The 23,865-nt window shown below is 47.4% G+C and overlaps 1 protein-coding gene across 3 annotated transcripts in view; it reads right to left on the bottom strand.

Annotated features, from left to right (window-relative positions):
* LOC120978282 overlaps positions 1-23,865 on the bottom strand; it is a 63,862-nt gene that overhangs the window by 1,884 nt on the left and 38,113 nt on the right. For 2 of the 3 annotated variants that reach the window (XM_040406528.1, XM_040406529.1), the window contains exons 6-8: positions 20,558-20,662; positions 17,571-17,786; positions 5,484-5,646 (exon numbers count right to left, since the gene is read on the bottom strand). In XM_040406528.1, the coding sequence (XP_040262462.1) occupies positions 5,484-5,646; positions 17,571-17,786; positions 20,558-20,662 (484 nt within the window). Of the gene's footprint in view, positions 1-5,483; positions 5,647-7,163; positions 7,998-8,943; positions 9,098-17,570; positions 17,787-20,557; positions 20,663-23,865 lie in introns of those variants that run through there. The other variant, XM_040406530.1, reaches the window with a different exon arrangement.

The raw sequence follows: 23,865 nt of genomic DNA on the forward strand, positions 1-23,865 counted from the left end.
ATGAACAGCCACCTTCAAAGCCATCTTTATGGCCAAACCCAGCTTATAATCAGAGATACTTTCAATGCAGCCAGAAAAAAAAAAACTCTAAACGATGGAGTCCAACTGAATCCCCAGGAAGACAGGACCTTTTTTTCCAAATTTATATTCCAACATAGTGTTGTCAGGGTAGAACAGAGGAACTGTAAGTCCTGAAGTAGAGATTGCTCTGAATGGGAAACTATCAGGAAATCGAATATGGGACTCTTCCTCAATATGACATACGGTAGGCTCCCACTTCTGCCACCCGTTTGGTAAAAATCCTTCGGGCCTAAGAGAACCCAAAAGGAAGGAGTTTGTACTGAAGGTGCACTAGGGACACCCCCCCCCCCCCCCAAATTGATGTTCTTAAAATGCATGAATGGGAAAATGGTTATAGGCACCTTCTAAATCCATAGTCCGGAAAGGTTTAAAACTGAAGTAATTGTCTCCATTTTGAATCTTCTTTTTTTGTAAGAAAGCGATTAAACTATATTAGGTTGAGAGTTACCGTATTTTTCGCCCTATAAGACGCACATTTTACCTCCCAAAGTAGGGGGAAAATGTCAGTGCGTCTTATGGGGCAAATACTAATGAGCGATTCTACTATACAAGTGCTCATTAGTGAAGGAGGACCTGGGGACCGTGAATGCAGCGCTCCCAGTGTGGGCTCTGTACTCACTGCTTCCTGGTCTTCTCCTGCAGGGCTCGGCACATTGTGAGGACGTTGGTGCGCTGTGTGACCTCACTCTGTGCGACGTTGGTTCACAGCACAGTGCGTCTGGAAGACCAGGAAATGCACTGGATCTCAGGTGAGGTAAGTTTATTTAGTTATTTTTTTGTCTGCTCTGAGGTCTGATTAACATGGGGGTCTTATTCAAATTGGGAGTCTGATCTGAAATCTGAATGGGGGTCTTATTCACATTGGAGATCTGATCTGAGGTCTGATTGGGGGGGTCTTGTTAACCTTGGGGGTCTGAGCTGAGGTGTGATTAACATTAGGGGTTTGATTGGGACTCTAAGCTGAGGGGGTCTGATTGGTGGTGTGATCAGAAGTCTAATGAAAAATATTTATTTTCTTATCTTCCTCCTGTAAAACCTGCGTCTTATGGGCAGGTGCGGCTCTCAATGTCCTGTTGGCTTTCTTCACTAGAAATAACGGAGTAGAATCCCTTCCCTACCTTCGACCTAGACACAAGTTACAATACCTCCTTTGCCAACAGCGAAAAAAATCTAGTATCTTGTCCAGATCTTTGGGGCACTTCATCTGCACAAATCTTTCCTGTGGGGGGTGGGGAGAGTTCTTACCTCCAAGATCCACTAGTTCCTGGAAATCACTTCTCAAATATGAAAACACGGGGATAATCTGTGCCTCACTGAACCTCTGGGGTCATTACTATGTCTGGATGTACTCTCCTGACTGAAATTAAAAATGTCTCCTAGACTTCTCGAGAAACATATCCCTTGTTCATTCCTTTTCTCTATCCTTCTGTCTCCTAAATTTTTTTGGAGATTTACTGAAAAAAAAGTAGACATTTGCAGGACTGGAAATTCCTTCTTATCAGATGCTTTCTCAAGAATATCATCTAAACAGGAATCAAATAATCTAGAGCCTTCACAAGGTATAGAACACAGTCTGGGCTTAGAGCCTTGATTCCTCTTCCATAATCTAAGCCAAATTGCCCTACAGGCAGCAAGTTTCCATATTCTTGTGGTCTTGAAAAAAACCTATGCCACCTGGACCCCAACACTTCAAGCATCTGATCTGCAATAGATCTGGATTGTCTCAGATCTTACATAGTCGGACTGTTTCAGCAATAGCTCTGTATCCTTCTCTGGAAATAAAGCCTTCCCTGGCAAATCATCCCCCGAAGATGAAGTTTCTTTCGATGGGATCTCACCAAACTCCAACCCATAATCCTCCTCATTGTAAGTCTCCAAATCACAGTCCTTACTCCAGAACCAGAAAAATTCTGCTTTAAAGGGAACCTGTCATCAACTTTATGCTTCCCATACTAACGGCAGTATAAAGTAGAGACAGGTGAATTGATTTCAACCGTCTGTCATTTAAAAGTTAAAAGTAAATGGCTGCCGAGAACCAACATCACAATCATTGCAGACTGGGCCTGGAAAAGAGTCACGGCCACCTGAGAAGAGTCCTGGTTATTCATGAGATCCTGCTCTCCTGCCCACCTGCTGATGACTGACAGTCTTCTACCTAGTTTTCTCCCTTTCTCTCTAGGAGAGAACTGACAATCATCAGCAGACGGGCGGGAGAGCAGGAGATTATGGATAACCAGGACTCTTCTCAGGTGGATTTGACTCTTTTAAAGGCCTGGGCTGCAGTGATTATGATGCTGGTTCTCAGAAACCACTTACTTTTAGCTCATGAGTGACACACTGCTGAGATCAGCATTTCTGTCACTATTTTATGCTGCCCTCAGTGAGGTCAGCATAAAGTTGATGACAGGTTCCCTTTAAAGGATAACTGTCACATTTAGACCCTAATTTCAATTTTCATATATGTAGTTACTAATAACATGATATTCCAGAATCAGTTACTATTAGACTGACTTGCCCCATATTTAATAAGATTCAGCCCTTAGCAACCAGTCTGCATAAAACTGCAATTTCACTATTCAGTTAAGATGGCCGCCCCTGCCCTCACCCTGAGGCTAATCCCGCCTGCCCTCACTAGCCAGTAACAATAGCCCCCCAAAAGTGTCAGTAACCAGAGCCCTCCCCCCTAAAGGGTTAATCTCCTGCAGCACAAAGGGGTCCTCTTACCACATGTTGCTTTCATTTATACACTGAGCAGACGGCAGATCTCCCTTCCCTGCTCTGCGCTGCTCCAACTCTGCATTCTCCAGCTCTGCTGAGTGAGGGAACGTCTGCCAAGCGCAGGGACAGGGAGAAGTGCACACAGCACAGGCACTGTTATCAGCTGCTGGGGAGGACCTGGCTTTCAGTAATCTGACCTTGCAGGCTGCGTGCTTCTGGTCCTCCGTCCTTCAACACAGAGGACAGACCTGCATAGCAACCTGATTTTAAGCAGAGGTAAAAGTAGGCAGTAGAGGGAACTAAACTGTTGAATTAAGGGGTAATTGAGTACACAGTGAAAAGTTTAAATAGGGCCACAAAGGAGATATTAATCACCACAATCCAATACTCAAAAAAAAAAAAAATGACAGTTATCCTTTAAGGACTTCAAAGAAGCCCTAACCTTCAATCTAACCATAGACATAATATTCTTTACCATATTTGGAGACTGTTCTGCTATCATCCTATCCAAACTGTTATGCCGATAGCCCGCACCCACCACTGTCCTGCTTCCCCTTTGGCCCTCCTCTGCCAATCAGCAGCGGGCCCAGCAACTGGCTTTCTGCTCCCGGCTGCAGGGCATGGCCTTAGTTTGCCAGCTAGGCTTCTCCAGTCTGCCCGGCTCTTAAAAGGTCAGCGCTCATGCACCCTAATCTTCACCAGGTAATGGCTGGCAATTCTTGGATACTTTAAGCACTCTCCCCATGTGGAAGGGTCTCTGTGCAGTAGGTTTTGTATAGCTTGATAGTCCCTGCAAAGGTGTGCCGTGCCGGGTCTGACTGTGTACCAACCCCCAGCTGATTCTCCACTGCCTGACCTGACCTGTGCCTGATTACCGCAATGGCCCTTTGCTGCCTGCCCTGACCTCGGAATGTTTACTGTATTGCATGGACTCCCCCTGCCATGACCTCAGCCTGTCCCTGACTATGATTTTGTCTGACACCTTGGTGCCCTGCACTGGTGTTTCTGACCCCTGTGGGTCTGCTGCCAACCACAAAGAGACTACTCCAAGAGGTAGCAGCCTGGTACGTTCCCTGCAGCTAAGTCCAGATTCCTATATAGGGGTTAAAAAGGTTGTCTCATCTTGCTGTTACTAAGGCGAGATGAGACACAGTTTCGACCACCAGCCGGCCAGGAAACAGCAGAGCATGACGTTGCTCGCTGTTTCAAAACTGAAAGAGGCTTAGTATAGGGCTGAGGTAACACACTTCTGTACACCACACATTCTCTATTCTTAGAATCATATTTCCTAGGTGCTTTCGCAACCTAAAACACAGAGCAGGGGGAGAAACTGCCACATTAGACAACGGAAATAAAAAGGAATGTTCTCACTGATCATGACAGAGATGATACCCAACATCCTCAAGAGAAGTACCGGACTGGCAGGTCTTGAGGTTTCAGAAAGGTCGTGGGAGCAATATCCCCACGCTAAGACATCAATCACAGTGAAGTAATGAATGGATGCAGAAAGGATCGCAAGGTAAGATGTATGACTTCCTTCACCTCCAATTTGTAACTCGCACGGTGCTATATAACCTCAGAGAGGCTCTTGGCAATTCAAGAAGAACCTTTTTATCTTATCTAGCCCAGCGTTGCCCAATGCCAGAAATTATGTCGATAACACTGGAAGTAAAATTACTTACAGTCTCTCGTACATGCTCAAAAGCCACTTAAGCCAGCGGCGGCCATCTTGGAGGCAGGAAATCACAGCCCAAACCACTAGAATAATGCCAAAAGCTGGAAACCATGGGCTGGACAAGACCAGAGCCACCTGGCATGGCCACAGAAGCTTTAACCAGAGATGGTGAAGGACTTGGAAAGAGTGGAGGAAAAGCCAGACTGAAAAAAGGACAGGTGGCATCAACAAGAGACTTATGCCCCCCTTATGGCTGGTAGACCTGGACCTTCCCCAGGTGTGAACACTTGAGTTAAATGTTCCAGGAAGCTATTACTCCCTGAGAACATACTATCCAGAAGACAGGGAACCTGGACTTAAGTGTTGTGGGGGTGTGGACCTTTTTACCTTCTCAATTTGCCTGTCCTTGGATGGGATGTCTCCGTCATGGGTGGTGGGAAAATAGCTCATGTGACAATACACATTCAATTGAACAGGTCAGTGTTCAGGCCAGGTGCTGTATGCTCTAAACTCATAGAAATGTCATCCATCTTATTTTTAAGTCAAAGGTCCTCAAGAATGTGGGCTGTCTTAATAGGGCAATTCCTTTAAGCCAAGCAATAATGTTATCAGCACAATGGGGGAAATTTATGAAGAGTGGCATTTCTTGTGCCAGTCTTGATCTCCTGTGCCCTGGAGTTAGGCACAATTAATTTATTAACATTCCCCTCCATGGTCCGGAAACTCAAATCTACGTCAGCTAGGGGCTGGTGTAGACTTGAGCTATAATTTATGCCAGTTTCTGGCATAAATTATAGTAAATCCAGTGAGTGGCAGAGGCTCCATCCTTACACTAAAAACCTTGCCCCTTGCAAATTTGTAAAACATGCAAAATATGGCAAAACTATGGAGAGGTGATAATTTGTAATTTTTTTTTAGCATCGCTTTTGTGGCATGAAAGCCCTAATAAATTTCCCCCAATGTCTTCAGAGACTGGACCATCATGCAGAGCTTAGTTGGTGCCACTCACTCTCTCAACTTCATGGTGGGCTCTAAAAACAGCAGGCCGTCATAGTGGACGTATTTCCGCCTCCTATTTGTTGGAATTCCACTTTTCTCCAGCTTCTTTTGTAGAGTTAGCTCCCTCCTGAAGCAATCTTTCAGAGATCTCCAACGTGTCTGGATTTCTTTGGCTGCAGACAGGATACAGGTTTTACAAACTGGGTAAAATGCAGATATTTAATAATGAAACCACTTAACTAACGAAGAGCGAAAAAAGACAATTCAAAGCAGAAGTTTCAAATTAACATATTATTTAAACTGGGTGAAAAACTGAAATTTTCCATGCAATCCTCTGTGCATTTTCAACAAAAAGTTAGTGAATCCTTTGCAATGAACTGGATTGCTGCATTGATTATTATTAATATGTGGTCTGACTTCTCTAAAATCTGTATTAGCCTGTCTGATATTTGGGCAGGACCAGCGATAATAAACACTGTTTCTACCAGCCTATTACACGGGCCTTTGCAAAGTGAACATGGGAGGAAAAATTGCTACTGCAGTCATTTCCCCCTCAATCCGATTACACAGGGAGATATGCTGGCGATAATCGGGCATCTTGCATCTTGATGAAAAATGTCAATCAGCTGACAAATAAGCATTTGCAGCAATCACCTCCAGCAAATGTTTCCGATAGCTGGAAATAAGCTTTGCACAATGTTGGAGAAGTTTGACCATTCCTCCCCGCATATTTCAGTTCATCAATGTTTCTGGGATTTCTTGAGAGTCAAAACACAGTTTGTAAAATTTTGTTTGCTAGTTTTTCCCTAGAAATGTGAGGTTTTTCTTTTTCATTACTCCCCCAAAAATGTTTCTCTCCATTACTGTTTATGGATTTTCACTTTTTCTAAATTTTTTATTTAATGCTTTAGTTTTTTTCCCTATCCACATTACATCAAAATCAACGTCTTTTAAAATAAAAATTGGAAAAATAAAATTTTAAAAGTTAAACTAAAGGAACAAAAAAAATGAATTATGTGGGTGTCCCTTTTTTTGTTAAGCACACATATAGATAACTAGAGATGAGCAAAGCAAGCTTCGGATGCTACATCCGAAGCAGCTTCGCTAAAAAAATGTGTTATAATACTGTATGGAGATTCTTCTCCGTACAGTATTAGAATGTGTGGGCTCCGATGAGTCGAAGTAAGTTATTCACAAAGTCTTTTTCACTGCAAGTTTTTTCACTGCAATAATCAATTACCGACTACCGAATGAACTTACTTCAGCTCATCGGAGCCAATACATTCTAATACAGTACGGAGACTAATCTCCGTACAGTATTATAACGAATTTTTAGAGCGAAGCATCCGAAATGCAGCATCTGATGTCGTTTCGCTCATCTCTATAGATGACGTTCAACAGGTTAACAAGACACTATACAAGAGTAATTAATCCGTATGAGTTTTTGTTGAACTTTAGAAAAAAAAAAAGTTTTCAAAACAGTATACAGGTAACATAGTACATAAGGCCGAAAAAAGACATTTGTCCATCCAGTTCGGCCTGTCATCCTGCAAGTTGGTACAGACACTAAAATGTCTCTCACCTCAAAAACATCACCTCTCGACCGATGGTCAAGCTTAGCACATAACCCAAGAAGCACTCACAAAACAGTGACAACTGAAATTGTTAAAATTTTTTAATAAAAGCAAAGGAAAGCACCAACACGGTGCAACAAGTGTAAACACGTTTTCACCAACATGGTGAGAAAACAGAAGGAAAAAATACACCATTTTATTATCAAACATCTCCTGTGTCCGAGAGCTAGCAGCAGGTGGTGCACCGGCACTACCCTTACTGCGGTCTTGCCCTTGGAGCTGAGGTGGATACGGGCTGGAAAAGGTTGGTCCAGAATAGGATGGGTCAAGGTGCTGGAGGGGCATAGTAATTTGGCTTATGGTAGCCAGGCCTGTCCCGAGAATAGAATGACTGTGAGCTCTCGTGAGGCCTGAACTGAGAAGGACGGGGAGCGGGAGGTCCAGGGCTGTATGGGCCTGATGTACTTGGGCCATCTGCCTGGGCACGGTAGTATTCCACTGCCTGGTACAACTCCCTTGGGTCGCTGGCTGATGCAAAAACTTCGATAACCCCCATGAGAGCAGATTGGCACCGAAGTTGTCTCTCTGGAGCCACCTGCTTCAGATGGGGTGCCAGAGACCTCAAAAAAATGTCTTCAGGACCCTCGGCACTGCTGCGCTTTAAGTAGTCCAAAACCCTTGAATCTATCTGTGCCTGAGTGTACGGGGCTGTAGAAGCCACAGTTGTATCCTGTTCTCTCTTTCGTGTTCCACTGGATCTGGGTACAGGATCAGGAACACTGGGTGGCGCAACAGACATCCCCAGGAAGGAGGGCTCTTCTGGGTTCGGTTGCGGCGAGCATGCACTACTGACGGAGGGTGTATCTACCTCAGCAACATCCAGCTGAGTATCATTCGAGTGCTCACTTTCTTCTTCTGGATCTGGAAGATCTTCCTGACTGTCCCGTGCTCTAGAGTGTAAAAAATAACAAACAAGCTTTGAAATCTATGTCTTAGCCACATTTAACATCTTATGGAAAGTTCTATGTGGAAATATACTACGTACCATAGGTATCTAAAGGTATCTATGGTACTTAGCATACTTCCACATCACCATCTGGACCTCCTATAACAGTTCTACATGGATGGATGGATGGATGGAGATATGATACATACCATAGGTGCCTATGGTACTTAATTTTTATATATCGCCGACATATTCCACAACACGTTACAAGTTCAAACAAAATTAGAACTCACATAGTAATAAATGAATCTACAATTCAAACAATAGGAGTGAGGGCCCTGCTCGCATGAGCTTACAATCTATGAAAAAGTAGGGGTGACACAAAAGGTGTAAAAGTGCTCGTGTTGTAGAATGGTCCAGCCGTCTTAAGAAACTCGGGAAGTAGATATAAAGTTGCATAAGCCAGTCACCAGCCAATATCTGTAGTGCTTGGTGTGTAGGGGATGCTTGTGATAAAAACATCAGGTTCTAAAGAATAATGTTAAAGAGAGGTGAATGGAGAAGATTTAGATTAGGGGATGTGATAGGCCACCCTAAAAAGATGTCTTTTTAGGAAGTTCCTAAAACTGTGCTTGGAGTTAACGTGATTGTCAGAGGTAATGCATTCCAGAGAACTGGTGCAGCTCGAGAGAAGTCTTGAAGACAGGAGTGAGGTTCGGTTTGTGGAGGGTGTCATAAATCATTGGCTGAACAGAGGGTATGTGTAGGGTGGTAGACAGAAAAGAAGGGGTGCTGCACTATACTTGGCATACTTCCATCTGGGTTTAGCAAGATACAATTGTACATAAATAAATGGACATTCTCAGATAATCTGTTAGCATTCTGTGTCTACCAAATCTTAAAAAATAAATGTAAAAAATGTAAAAAATTAATAAAAAAAAACTACTTACTGCCGAAGATGCAGGATGTCACGGAGAAACATTAGCTGGTTTGTAAAAATATAGGGTCGCTTGCTGAGTCGTCCCTCAGTGCTCTTCCCTTTCACTGTGAGTTCACGCCGGAACTGGTCTCGACACGAATTCCATCTAGTCTTGATGGCTTTTACTGTAAGTAAAAAAAATATATACATTATTTTCATTGTAAAAATAACATGGTAGCAAAAGGTTCAAGTAGGGATAGGCAATGAAGTACATAAATGGGGTCATTTAAGGTGTCACATGACAGAAACAGGTAAATGGGCCAATTACTTTTTTTTTTATTTAGCTGATGCAATGGGACATCTATGGCGCAACTTACAAATTTTTCTTGCGCCCGTCCCTGGTTCCTTGCTCCATTTGCTGTGAAAAGAGGTTCTTGGCAAATTCCTCCCACAATGTATCTTTGCAGAAATGGTCACGGTATGCATCCTGCCGGGTGTCCCACAACTCCAGCCTATTTTGCGCAAGTGCGATCAAGCACTCAGCGTCCTTGTGGGATCGCATCTTTGAGGAGTTTTTCTGGCTGTGTATTTTTCTGTCTCTGCGGAAACTGCTGAACAGGTCTTCTGCGCCATGGTGCCATAAGGGGAATTCTCAACGTCGCCTTGCAACGCATGTATAAAATACAAACAGCACACGGATGACTTCCGTATGTTACCTGTATTTTTCAGAGTCCCAAAGACTTGAATGGGTAGAGACCGATCCACAAATATTCAAAGGAATAGGACCTGCGCCGAGGGCATATGGATCAGTGAAAAAAATTGATATGTGCATGGTCCCACAGAAATGAACTGGTCAGTGTGCTATGAGTGGAAAAAAATGAGTAGCACACTGGGGAACATATGGTGGTGTGCATCAAGCCTAATTTTCTCTCATTCACTCAGAATCACCAAATGGGATATAAAAGACAAGTACTGAGCAAAAGTGATGTGAATAAAGCACTTGGGGTGAGATATAACACTTACTATTAGCTGCTGTCTCTCTCTGCAGCTCACTCCTCCTTCCCCCCTCCCCTCTCTATAGATATCTATGCGAGCTTGTAATCTGATTCTCCAAAGAGCTGACAGCCTCTCTTGGTCTCTTGAGATGAAATTAGCAGAAAATTCCGAAAGAATGTTAGTGTAGAATGGAGCAGAAAAAGAGCTGATAAGAGGAGAAAGAGACATTTTTCTCTGATAAGATATATTACGTTTCTTATATTCACCTGGACTATTGAATTATGCAAAGTGTCCACTATGGTCAGGACTGTGACTTGGCCATACGGAACCACAAATCAACCATTTTAGTTGATTCCCTTGTTCCTGGGGTAAGTGTTTTGCCTTTCCACCCAATGTCTCTTCAGCTTGAGATGATGAATTCTACCCTTATATTCTCCCACAAAATGTTTTGTACACCTTAAGACCTCTGGCAGATTATCGCTTATAAGATTTCATACGCCGGTGTAAAGGTGCCGCTGATTACCTTACGACCAAGCAAAATGCTCATTCGTCAGATTGTTGGTGCGGTCACCTAAATCATTATTTGCCGGCAGCAGATTGTGCAGTCTAAACAGCACTGGCAAACAATGATTCTGTAGAGGGACGAGCGATGGCATTAGAGATGGCTCCTCTCCATATTGTGGAGGAAATCGATGCATGTAAATGTAAGGTTTCCTTCACCGACGAGCAGGCGATTGTCAGGAATAAACGCTTCCTTCCCGACAATAGTCTGCTCAACTGACCGGTGTAAAGGTGCCTTTAGGTCAGTGATTTCCATCGGTGATTGTAAGCCAAAACCACGTGAGGGTCAAAAAAAATTATAATAATAAAAATCACAGAACAGGCACAACTCTTAGGTTCCAATGCAAACGTTCCTTCCTCGGGCAATCGGAAACTTTCAGCATGCTTAAAAATCAGCGTTTGCCCGGGGTGGGCATCGTGCTGCCTAATCACGGTCTGCTGCCGGCAAACAATGATTCAGTATGGGGACAAGCGATGGCATTAGCCATACTGTGGAGGAGATCGCTACATGTAATAGCAGCGGCCTCCTCCGCTGACGATTGGCGGGAAGGAACGCTTCCATCCCGACAATCGTCTGACTGATCTGCTAGTATGATACTAACCTTGGGCCTGTTTCAGACAAGTGTGTCCCGTGATTTCCCGTTACGGACACTGCTTGTTTCGCGGCGTTATAATGATTTCTAATGCTGTGTGTCTCTGCATGAGCTTCCTTCTACAGAATCTCCACCCAGGACACACTCATCTGAAAGAGGCCTTAGGATTCATTATTCCCTTAATGACTGCAAGGCGTCCAGGTCCTGAGGCATCAGACCGCATTTTATTAGTAATCAATGACATAAACCAGGTAATTCCAAAGGGTTCACTTACTTTTTCTTTCAACTGTACAAATGGGAATGTCACATGAACTTTTCTATGGCGTTACCTTATAGGCTCAGGGCATATAACATCTATTACAGTTTTACGTCAAGCACGTAAACTAATGTCACTGCTGTCCGATCAGACCATTCCAATTATTGCGGTGGGACAATGCAGGCTTACGTCTGACGGATTGCTGTGGACTCGTAAATGACTGCATTGCTTTTTATCCATGAGGGTCAATGTGCCGGCTACTTACAGGTCCCTTCCTGGCAGTGTGCATGGAGGCGCTACGTCTGGAAATGTTAATTGGGGAACACTGACTGTCAATGTGTATGGGGGCACTCTCGGGATGGCAATGTGAATGGGGGCACTTTCGGGATGGCAATGTGTATGGGGGCACTCTCGGGATGGCAATGTGTATGGGGGCACTCTCGGGATGGCATTGTGTATGGGGGCATTCTCGGAATTGAAATGTGTGTGGGGGCATTCTCGGGTTGGCAATGTGTACGGGGGCACTCTCGGGATGGCAATGTGTGTGGGGGCACTCTCGGCATGGCAATGTGTATGGGGGCACTCTCGGGTTGGCAATGTGTATGGGGGAACTCTCGGGTTGGCAATGTGTATGGGGGCACTCTCGGGTTGGCAATGTGTATGGGGGCACTCTCGGGTTGGCAATGTGTATGGGGGCACTCTCGGGTTGGCATTGTGTATGGGGGCCCTCTCGGGTTGGCAATGTGTATGGGGGCACTCTTGGGATGGCAATGTGTATGGGGGCACTCTCGGGATGGCAATGTGTATGGGGGCACTCTCGGGATGGCAATGTGTATGGGGGCACTCTCGGGATGGCAATGTGTATGGGGGCACTCTCGGGATTACAATGTGTATGGGGGCACGCTCGGGATGGCAATGTCTATGGGGGCACTATCGGGATGGCAATGTGTGTATGGGGGCACTCTCGGGATGGCAATGTGTATGGGGGCACTCTCGGGATGGCAATGTGTATGGGGGCACTATCAGGATGGCAATGTGTATGGGGGCACTCTCAGGATGGCAATGTGTATGGGGGCACTCTCAGGATGGCAATGTGTATGGGGGCACTATAGGGATGGCAATGTGTGTATGGGGGCACTATCGGGATGGCAATGTGTATTGGGGCACTCTCGGAATGGCAATGTGTATGGGGGCACTCTCGGAATGGCAATGTGTATGGGGGCACTATCAGGATGGCAATGTGTATGGGGGCACTCTCAGGATGGCAATGTGTATGGGGGCACTCTCGGGTTGGCAATGTGTATGGGGGCACTCTCGGGTTGGCAATGTGTTTGGGGGCACTCTCGGGTTGGCAATGTGTATGGGGGCACTCTCGGGATGGCATTGTGTATGGGGGCACTCTCGGGTTGGCAATGTGTATGGGGGCACTCTTGGGATGGCAATGTGTATGGGGGCACTCTCGGGATGGCAATGTGTATGGGGGCACTCTCGGGATGGCAATGTGTATGGGGGCACTCTCGGGATGGCAATGTGTATGGGGGCACTCTCGGGATGGCAATGTGTATGGGGGCACTCTCGGGATTGCAATGTGTATGGGGGCACGCTCGGGATGGCAATGTCTATGGGGGCACTATCGGGATGGCAATGTGTGTATGGGGGCACTATCGGGATGGCAATGTGTGTATGGGGGCACTCTCGGGATGGCAATGTGTATGGTGGCACTATCGGGATGGCAATGTGTATGGGGGCACTATCGGGATGGCAATGTGTATGGGGGCACTATCGGGATGGCAATGTGTATGGGGGCACTCTCGGGATGGCAATGTGCATGGGGGCACTCTCGGGATGGCAATGTGCATGGGGGCACTCTCGGGATGGCAATGTGTATGGGGGCACTCTCAGGATGGCAATGTGTATGGGGGCACTCTCGGGGTGGCAATGTGTATGGGGGCACTCTCGGGGTGGCAATGTGTATGGGGGCACTCTCGGGGTGGCATTGTGTATGGGGGCACTCTCGGGATGGCAATGTGTATGGGGGCACTCTCGGGTTGGCAATGTGTATGGGGGCACTCTTGGGGTGGCAATGTGTATGGGGGCCCTCTCGGGATGGCAATGTGTATGGGGGCACTCTCGGTAATAGCATTGTGTATGGGGGTACTCTAGGGATGGCATTTGTGTATGGAGGCACTCTCGGGATTGCAATGTGTATGGGGGCACTCTCGGGATGGCAATGTGTATGGGGGCACTCTCAGGATGGCTTTGTGTATGGGGGCACTCTCGGGATGGCAATGTGTATGGGGGCACTCTCGGGATGGCAATGTGTATGGGGGCACGCTCAGGATGGCAATGTCTATGGGGGCACTCTCGGGATGGCAATGTGTGTATGGGGGCACTATCGGGATGGCAATGTGTATGGGGGCACTCTCGGGATGGCAATGTGTATGGGGGCACTCTCGGGATGGCAATGTGTATGGGGGCACTCTCGGGATGGCAATGTGTATGGGGGCACTATCGGGATGGCAATGTGTGTATGGGGGCACTCTCGGGATCGCAATGTGTATGGGGGCACTCTCTGGGTGGAAATGTGTATGGGGCACTCTCTGGGTGGAAATGTGTATGGGGGCACTCTCTGGGTGGAAATGTGTATGGGGGCACTCTAGGGATTGCAATGTGTATAGGGGCACTCTCGGTATGGCAATGTGCATGGGGGCACTCTCGGAATGGCAATGTGTATGGGGGCACTCTCGGAATGGCAATGTGTATGGGGGCACTATCAGGATGGCAATGTGTATGGGGGCACTCTCAGGATGGCAATGTGTATGGGGGCACTCTCAGGATGGCAATGTGTATGGGGGCACTCTCGGGTTGGCAATGTGTATGGGGGCACTCTCGGGTTGGCAATGTGTTTGGGGGCACTCTCGGGTTGGCAATGTGTATGGGGGCACTCTCGGGTTGGCAATGTGTATGGGGGAACTCTCAGGATGGCAATGTGTATGGGGGAACTCTCAGGATGGCAATGTGTATGGGGGCACTCTCGGGGTGGCAATGTGTATGGGGGCACTCTCGGGGTGGCATTGTGTATGGGGGCACTCTCGGGATGGCAATGTGTATGGGGGCACTCTCGGGTTGGCAATGTGTATGGGGGCACTCTTGGGGTGGCAATGTGTATGGGGGCCCTCTCGGGATGGCAATGTGTATGGGGGCACTCTCGGTAATAGCATTGTGTATGGGGGTACTCTAGGGATGGCATTTGTGTATGGAGGCACTCTCGGGATTGCAATGTGTATGGGGGCACTCTCGGGATGGCAATGTGTATGGGGGCACTCTCGGGATGGCTTTGTGTATGGGGGCACTCTCGAGATGGCAATGTGTATGGGGGCACTCTCGGGATGGCAATGTGTATGGGGGCACGCTCGGGATGGCAATGTCTATGGGGGCACTCTCGGGATGGCAATGTGTGTATGGGGGCACTATCGGGATGGCAATGTGTATGGGGGCACTCTCGGGATGGCAATGTGTATGGGGGCACTCTCGGGATGGCAATGTGTATGGGGGCACTCTCGGGATGGCAATGTGTATGGGGGCACTATCGGGATGGCAATGTGTGTATGGGGGCACTATCGGGATGGCAATGTGTATGGGGGCACTCTCGGGATCGCAATGTGTATGGGGGCACTCTCTGGGTGGAAATGTGTATGGGGCACTCTCTGGGTGGAAATGTGTATGGGGGCACTCTCTGGGTGGAAATGTGTATGGGGGCACTCTAGGGATTGCAATGTGTATAGGGGCACTCTCGGTATGGCAATGTGCATGGGGGCACTCTCGGAATGGCAATGTGTATGGGGGCACTCTCGGAATGGCAATGTGTATGGGGGCACTATCAGGATGGCAATGTGTATGGGGGCACTCTCAGGATGGCAATGTGTATGGGGGCACTCTCAGGATGGCAATGTGTATGGGGGCACTCTCGGGTTGGCAATGTGTATGGGGGCACTCTCGGGTTGGCAATGTGTTTGGGGGCACTCTCGGGTTGGCAATGTGTATGGGGGCACTCTCGGGATGGAATTGTGTATGGGGGCACTCTCGGGTTGGCAATGTGTATGGGGGCACTCTTGGGATGGCAATGTGTATGGGGGCACTCTCGGGATGGCAATGTGTATGGGGGCACTCTCGGGATGGCAATGTGTATGGGGGCACTCTCGGGATGGCAATGTGTATGGGGGCACTCTCGGGATGGCAATGTGTATGGGGGCACTCTCGGGATTGCAATGTGTATGGGGGCACGCTCGGGATGGCAATGTCTATGGGGGCACTATCGGGATGGCAATGTGTGTATGGGGGCACTATCGGGATGGCAATGTGTGTATGGGGGCACTCTCGGGATGGCAATGTGTATGGGGGCACTCTCGGGATGGCAATGTGCATGGGGGCACTCTCGGGGTGGCAATGTGTATGGGGGAACTCTCAGGATGGCAATGTGTATGGGGGCACTCTCGGGGTGGCAATGTGTATGGGGGCACTCTCGGGGTGGCATTGTGTATGGGGGCACTCTCGGGATGGCAATGTGTATGGGGGCACTCTCGGGTTGGCAATGTGTATGGGGGCACTCTTGGGGTGGCAATGTGTATGGGGGCCCTCTCGGGATGGCAATGTGTATGGGGGCACTCTCGGTAATAGCATTGTGTATGGGGGTACTCTAGGGATGGCATTTGTGTATGGAGGCACTCTCGGGATTGCAATGTGTATGGGGGCACTCTCGGGATGGCAATGTGTATGGGGGCACTCTCAGGATGGCTTTGTGTATGGGGGCACTCTCGAGATGGCAATGTGTATGGGGGCACTCTCGGGATGGCAATGTGTATGGGGGCACGCTCGGGATGGCAATGTGTATGGGGGCACTCTCGGGATGGCAATGTGTGTATGGGGGCACTATCGGGATGGCAATGTGTATGGGGGCACTCTCGGGATGGCAATGTGTATGGGGGCACTCTCGGGATGGCAATGTGTATGGGGGCACTCTTGGGATGGCAATGTGTATGGGGGCACTATCGGGATGGCAATGTGTGTATGGGGGCACTATCGGGATGGCAATGTGTATGGGGGCACTCTCGGGATCGCAATGTGTATGGGGGCACTCTCTGGGTGGAAATGTGTATGGGGCACTCTTTGGGTGGAAATGTGTATGGGGGCACTCTCTGGGTGGAAATGTGTATGGGGGCACTCTAGGGATTGCAATGTGTATAGGGGCACTCTCGGTATGGCAACGAGTATGGGGGCACTCTCGGGATGGCATTGTGTATGGGGGCACTCTCGATAATAGCATTGTGTATGGGGGTACTCTAGGGATGGCAATGTCTATGGGGGCACTCCGGATGGCATTGTGTATGGAGGCACTCTCGGGATTGCAATGTGTATGGGGGCACTCTAGGGATGGCAATGTGCATGGGGGCACTCTCGGGATGGCAATGCGTATGGGGGCACTCTCGGGATGGCAATGTGTATGGGGGCACTCTCGGGATGGCAATGTGTATGGGGGCACTCTCGGGATGGCAATGTGTATGGGGCATTGTGTATGGGGGCACTCTCTGAGTGGAACTGTGTATGTGAGTTTAAAGAAGTTATCTAGGTTTTTTTTTTAAATCGATGGACTATCCTTAGGACAGGCTACCAATATTAGATGGTTGGGGGTTTGACCCCGAGCATCTCCACTGACCAGCTGTTTGAAGGGGCTGCAGTGCTCACGCGAGCGCTGCGGCCTCTCCATTGCTTACATTGGTCTGGACTGCAGAGGTGCGGAGAGTCAGGTCCCCACTGTTCTGATATTGATGGTCAAACGTAAGGCATGAAATACACTGCCACGGGAACACTACGTGGCCGTGTTTATGCGTATACTCTCTGGATGACACTGTATAAACAAACAAAAAAAAAAAGTACAGAAAACCTCTCTGAAAGCCTACCCCTTTGAGAAGACCACATTTTCAGAACCATCGTACCAGCTTTCTTTTTTAAATGAGCTCCACTAGAAGACCATTATTTGGTGTCATTTTGCACGGTCATCTTATACGGATTTCATGGCGATTCACAGCCCTGCACTTCCAAATACAGTCTCAAAAGTTCACACCTTTGTTATGGAGGCAATAAACTATCCATAATCTTCTACCCAAGTTTTTTTATTAAATATTTTCAGACATAAATTATTCTTTCTTTCTTTGATCAGGAAAATGTAAAAATAAAAATAAAAAAAAAGCTCACCTTTGAGATTTTTCTCTTTTTCACTGCAGCGATCCCAACCTGGAACGACAACACTGCAGATCTCATCCCAGGCTTTCTTCTTCTTGTAGCGGTCAGCATAGGAAGGCACTTTGGGGTCATAGAGCTCAGGACGATCGTGCACCATCTGAATCAACCGATCAATGTCGATGACCATTTTGGAAGAAATCCTGTGGACCCTGCCGTCCTTTTCTCTTCCTGGCTCATTAAGCACAGTGTGGGGAGAAATTTAGTTACGGAACTTGTTATCAAATCATATTTCCAATAGGTCTTCATTCCTAAGGGTTGTATTCACTTTATACATATTTTTGCAAAACAGGTAGGCTAGAGCTACAGGGGGAGACATTAGGTGGTTGTACGATAATCCTAGTAAAATTGGCAGTTGCTTTTTAGGTGACCTTGACTTCAAAATGGCCGAGGCAAAAACAGTAGATTATGTTGCTACAGACTCATTCTGTACATACTGTAGATGGTCACTGTCTTTTCCCGTAAATGATATATGCGCAGACAGTACTGCCTCGCTTGTCTCTCCCTGTAAGGCTACTTTCACACTGGCGTTTTGGCTTTCCGTTTGTGAGATCCGTTCAGGGCTCTCACACGCGGTCCAAAAAACGGATCAGTTTGCACTCTAATGCATTCAGAATGGAAAAGGATCCGCGCAGAATCCATTCCGCTTTGGAGACTAACACCAAAACGCTGCTTGTCCGTCTGATGAAACTGAGCCAAACGGATCCGTCCTGGCCCACAATGCAAGTCAATGGGGACGGATCCGTTTTCACTGACACCATCTGGCACAATAGAAAACGGATCCGTCCTCCATTGACTTTCACTGGTGTTCAAGACGGATCCGTCTTGGCTATGTTAAAGATAATACAAACGGATCGGTTCAGAACGGATGCAGACGGTGGTATTATCTGACGGATCCGCACAAAACGAGTGTGGAAGTAGCCTAAGTTGTGCAGGTATTTAATATTGCCACTCTGTCTCTTTTTGTAATTGATCCCGGTACAGATAGTACTGCCTTCCTGTCTCTCCCTCTAAATGATGTAGGTACAGATAGTACTGCCTCCCTCTCTATCTGTAAATGATGCAGGTACAGATAGTACTGCCTCCCTCTCTATTTGTAAATGATGTAGGTACAGATAGTACTGCCTCCCTGTCTCTCCCAGGAAATGATCCCGGTACAGATAGTACTGCCTCCCAGGAAAGGATCCCGGGTACAGATAGCACTGCCCGTCTCTCCCAGGAAATGATCCCAGTACAGATAGTACTGCCTTCCTGTCTCTCTCTAAAAATGAAGTAGGTAAAGATAGTACTGCTTCCCAGTCTTTCCCAGGAAATAATGCCAGCACAGATAGTACTGCCTGTCTTTCCTCGTAAATGATGTAGGTACAGATAGTACTGCCTCCTTCTCTATTTGTAAATGATGCAGGTACAGATAGAACTGCCTCCCTCTCTATTTGTAAATGATGTAGGTACAGATAGTACTGTCTCCCTGTCTCTCCCAGGAAATGATCCCGGTACAGATAGTACTGCCTCCCAGGAAAGGATCCCGGGTACAGATAGCACTGGCCGTCTCTCCCAGGAAATGATCCCAGTACAGATAGTACTGCCTTCCTGTCTCTCTCTAAAAATGATGTAGGTAGAGATAGTACTGCTTCCCAGTCTTTCCCAGGAAATAATGCCAGCACAGATAGTACTGCCTGTCTTTCCTCGTAAATGATGTAGGTACAGATAGTACTGCCTCCTTCTCTATTTGTAAATGATGCAGGTACAGATAGAACTGCCTCCCTCTCTATTTGTAAATGATGTAGGTACAGATAGTACTGTCTCCCTGTCTCTCCCAGGAAATGATCCCGGTACAGATAGTACTGCCTCCCAGGAAATGATCCCGGGTACAGATAGTACTGCCTCCCAGGAAATGATCCCGGTACAGATAGTACTGCCTCCCAGGAAATGATCCCGGGTACAGATAGCACTGGCCGTCTCTCCCAGGAAATGATCCCAGTACAGATAGTACTGCCTTCCTGTCTCTCTCTAAAAATGATGTAGGTAGAGATAGTACTGCTTCCCAGTCTTTCCCAGGAAATAATGCCAGCACAGATAGTACTGCCTGTCTTTCCTCGTAAATGATGTAGATACAGATAGTACTGCCTCCTTCTCTATTTGTAAATGATGCAGGTACAGATAGAACTGCCTCCCTCTCTATTTGTAAATGATGTAGGTACAGATAGTACTGTCTCCCTGTCTCTCCCAGGAAATGATCCCGGTACAGATAGTACTGCCTCCCAGGAAATGATCCCGGGTACAGATAGTACTGCCTCCCAGGAAATGATCCCGGTACAGATAGTACTGCCTCCCAGGAAATGATCCCGGGTACAGATAGTACTGCCTCCCAGGAAATGATCCCGGTACAGATAGTACTGCCTCCCAGGAAATGATCCCGGGTACAGATAGCACTGCCCGTCTCTCCCAGGAAATGATCCCAGTACAGATAGTACTACCTTCCTGTCTCTCTCTAAAAATGATGTAGGTAGAGATAGTACTGCCTCCCTGTCTTTCCCAGGAAATAATGCCAGCACAGATAGTACTGCCTGTCTTTCCTCGTAAATGATGCAGCAATTTGCATTGCTGCGGATGCACCAGGATCTTAGCCATAATACCATCAAATAGGACAAATACTTGTGTCTTTAACATAAGTCACAGACCACTTCTATGGCTGATTTTTTTCCACCACGTTGCAAAAGCTCTGTGTACACATTTTATTGAGTGTGAACAGAAATCCTATTCACTGGATGTGTATTTTGGTACACAATATGCACCAAAATAAGCATGAAAAAAAAAAAGGTGCGAGCATAACCTAATAGGTGCGAGAAAAATAGACAAATTTCAGCTAGGATCAATATGTCAAGAAGTCGATTTTGCAATATTTTACCTTCATCTTTTATGTTCTGAGATGCCAAACCTACCCATACTAATCCGGCGGTGAGTTCCTTTTCCTATAGGACGACGCTGATAATTCATCCCATAAGGCTCCCCTGCTTCCTCCTCTTTAATCTTCACTAAAATATAATCTGGTAAAAAGAAGAGACAATGGAATTACCCAGACGAAAATATCAACTTCTCACCCAAAAAGACACATGTAGATTCCCCTATTTGCAGTCGTCTTGACATTGCTCCAAGGCTGCAGCAGATCACATTTCCCTGCATCTCGGTACCCAAGTATTTAGACTGTGCCATATAGTGTTTGCATAGGATGGGTAGAACTCCGCAGCACTCCGCGTCTTCAGGGTAGTTTCAGAGTTTATTCACCAACTGTGCGACGTTTCGACTTCTAAGAGTCTGCGGTTTTCTATCATCCTATGACTGACTATCAGGAGCCCGACAGGCTGAGGCTCAACGCTGCCATCATTGGGATCTACCAAAGTGGATCAGTAAGTAGTGCTGTCTCTCTCCTGGACTTTTTTTTGATGTAGTATTTGCAGTAGGGTTGTCATGATACCAAAATTTTTATTCGATTTCGATACCATAAAAAAGTATTGCGATACTCGATACCATGCGAAAAAAAAAAAACACAAAAAAAGCCGGGTGCATTCCGCATTTTATGGAACGTCCGGCCCATAATCGAACAGTCCGATCCTATTTTTTGGGGGGGCAAGGTGACTAAAAAATGGCGAATCGCGCAGTTTTTATAAAAAAAAAAATTCTGTTACGGCATTCACCGCATAGGAGATATTTTTTAATATTTTAATAGTTTGGACTTTTCGGACGTGGCGATATGTAATATGTTTATTTATTGTTTATATGTAAAATTGGGAAAGGGGGTGATTTATACTTAATATTTTTGTGGGGTTGGGCACACTGCGCCGCCAATGATTTAATACTGGGGGGGTTGGGGGAGGGCGGCACTGCGCCACCAATGATTTAATACTGGGGGGGTTGGGGGAGGGCGGCACTGCGCCACCAATGATTTAATACTGGGGGGGTTGGGGGAGGGTGCACTGCGCCACCAATGATTTAATACTGGGAGGGTTGTGGGAGGGCGCACTGCGCCGCCAATGATTTAATACTGGGGGGGTTGGGGGAGGGCGGCACTGCGCCACCAATGATTTAATACTGGGGGGGTTGGGGGAGGGCGGCACTGCGCCACCAATGATTTAATACTGGGGGGGTTGGGGGAGGGTGCACTGCGCCACCAATGATTTAATACTGGGGGGTTGGGGGAGGGCGCACTGCGCCACCAATGATTTAATACTGGGAGGGTTGTGGGAGGGCGCACTGCACCACCAATGATTTAATACTGGGAGGGTTGGGGGGAGGGCGGCAAGGCGCCACTAATGATTTAATACTGGGAGGGTTGTGGGAGGGCGCACTGCGCCACCAATGATTTAATACTGGGAGGGTTGTGGGAGGGCGCACTGCACCACCAATGATTTAATACTGGGGGGGTTGTGGGAGGGCGGCACGGCGCCACGGCGCCACCAATGATTTAATACTGGGGGGGTTGGGGGGACGGCGGCACTGCGCCACCAATGATTTAATACTGGGAGGGTTGTGGGAGGGCGCACTGCGCCACCAATGATTTAATACTGGGGGGGTTGTGGGAGGGCGCACTGCGCCACCAATGATTTAATACTGGGGGGGTTGGGGGGAGGGCGCACTGCGCCACCAATGATTTAATACTGGGGGGGGGGGAAACTGCGCCACCAATGATTTAATACTAGGGGGGGCACACTGCGCCACCAATGATTTAATACTGGGGGGGCACACTGCGCCACCAATGATTTAATACTAGGGGGGGCACACTGCGCCACCAATGATTTAATACTAGGGGGGGCACAATGCGCCACCAATGATTTAATACTAGGGGGGCACACTGCGCCACCAATGATTTAATACTAGGGGGGCACACTGCGCCACCAATGATTTAATACTGGGGGGGACGCACTGCGCCACCAATGATTTAATACTGGGGGGGTTGGGGGAGGGCGGCACTGCGCCACCAATGATTTAATACTAGGGGGGCACACTGCGCCACCAATGATTTAATACTAGGGGGGCACACTGCGCCACCAATGATTTAATACTGGGGGGGACGCACTGCGCCACCAATGATTTTAAACCATTAATACAAATACAGGAGGCGGGTGCCGGCTGCAGAATCACATAGCCGGCACCTGACCTCTATGACAGGGAGCTGCGATTAGCGGCAGTTAACCCCTCAGGTGCAACACCTGATAATTCGATACCCGATGCAACCCTAGTTTGCAGTTGCTCCGTATGGCCCCAGCCATATGCACTATATGGCAATATTATTGTACAGCACAGCGGCATTGTGTAGTTCAATGTTGCACTTTTGCCTCAAGGTGCTGCTAGGTGACTCTCTCTCTCTCTCTCTTGACACCTCTGCGAGTGTTTAAAGCGACCCTCTAATTCTGGATTCAAGTTTTAAAGTGGTTTTCCACTTTAAAAAATCAAATACCGAAGTTATTCACGAAAGTCTCGCAAGGCTTCGGTATTAACTGACTCCCCCTCATCGGAGATCCGTCTCCGTACAGCATTTATCCAAAGTTGTGTGCGAAGCGATTTCGGATCTTGAATCCAAAGCTTGCTTCGCTCATCACTAATCGGAATACTAACTATAACCAGGTCCCATCTGCAGATATTAAACGTAACCGTTTCATATAACTTAAAAATAGTGCATACAAGTTACGGAAGGACAATACAAATGACGGTAAAAGGGACTGCGTAAAAACTAAAAGATGTAGTTCAGGTTTTCCTGCCAGTAGAGCTTGGCATTCCGTTTTTTTGGTCCCGATGTTACAGCATAGCTCCACACTCACAGACCCCCCTCACACACACACACACACACACACTCACAGACCCCAAAACACACACACACACACACACTCACAGACCCCAAAACACACACACACACACACACACACACACACATATTCAGGTGGGTTTATAAAACTTTCCCTTGGGCAAACACACCCTACATTTCCTTTGTCCAAGCAAATGGTTAACAGGTCGGGTTATCAGATGCGTCCTGCCCTCTAGCCAATCCATTTGGTGACCGCAGCTACAGTAGATGGGTCCAGGCTCAATTTCAGTCTTTTCCAAACAAAGGCACGATGCAGCCCAACAAAAATCCCCAAATCCCCCACTTTCCTAGCCCAGTCTCAGAGAAGTAAGGCCTCATGCACACGAACGTATTTTCATTCCGTGTCCGTTCCGTTTTTTTTTCGGACCGTATACAGAACTATTCATTTCA

Source organism: Bufo bufo, chromosome 8, assembly GCF_905171765.1.
Source record: "Bufo bufo chromosome 8, aBufBuf1.1, whole genome shotgun sequence".
NCBI classification, from domain to species: domain Eukaryota; kingdom Metazoa; phylum Chordata; class Amphibia; order Anura; family Bufonidae; genus Bufo; species Bufo bufo.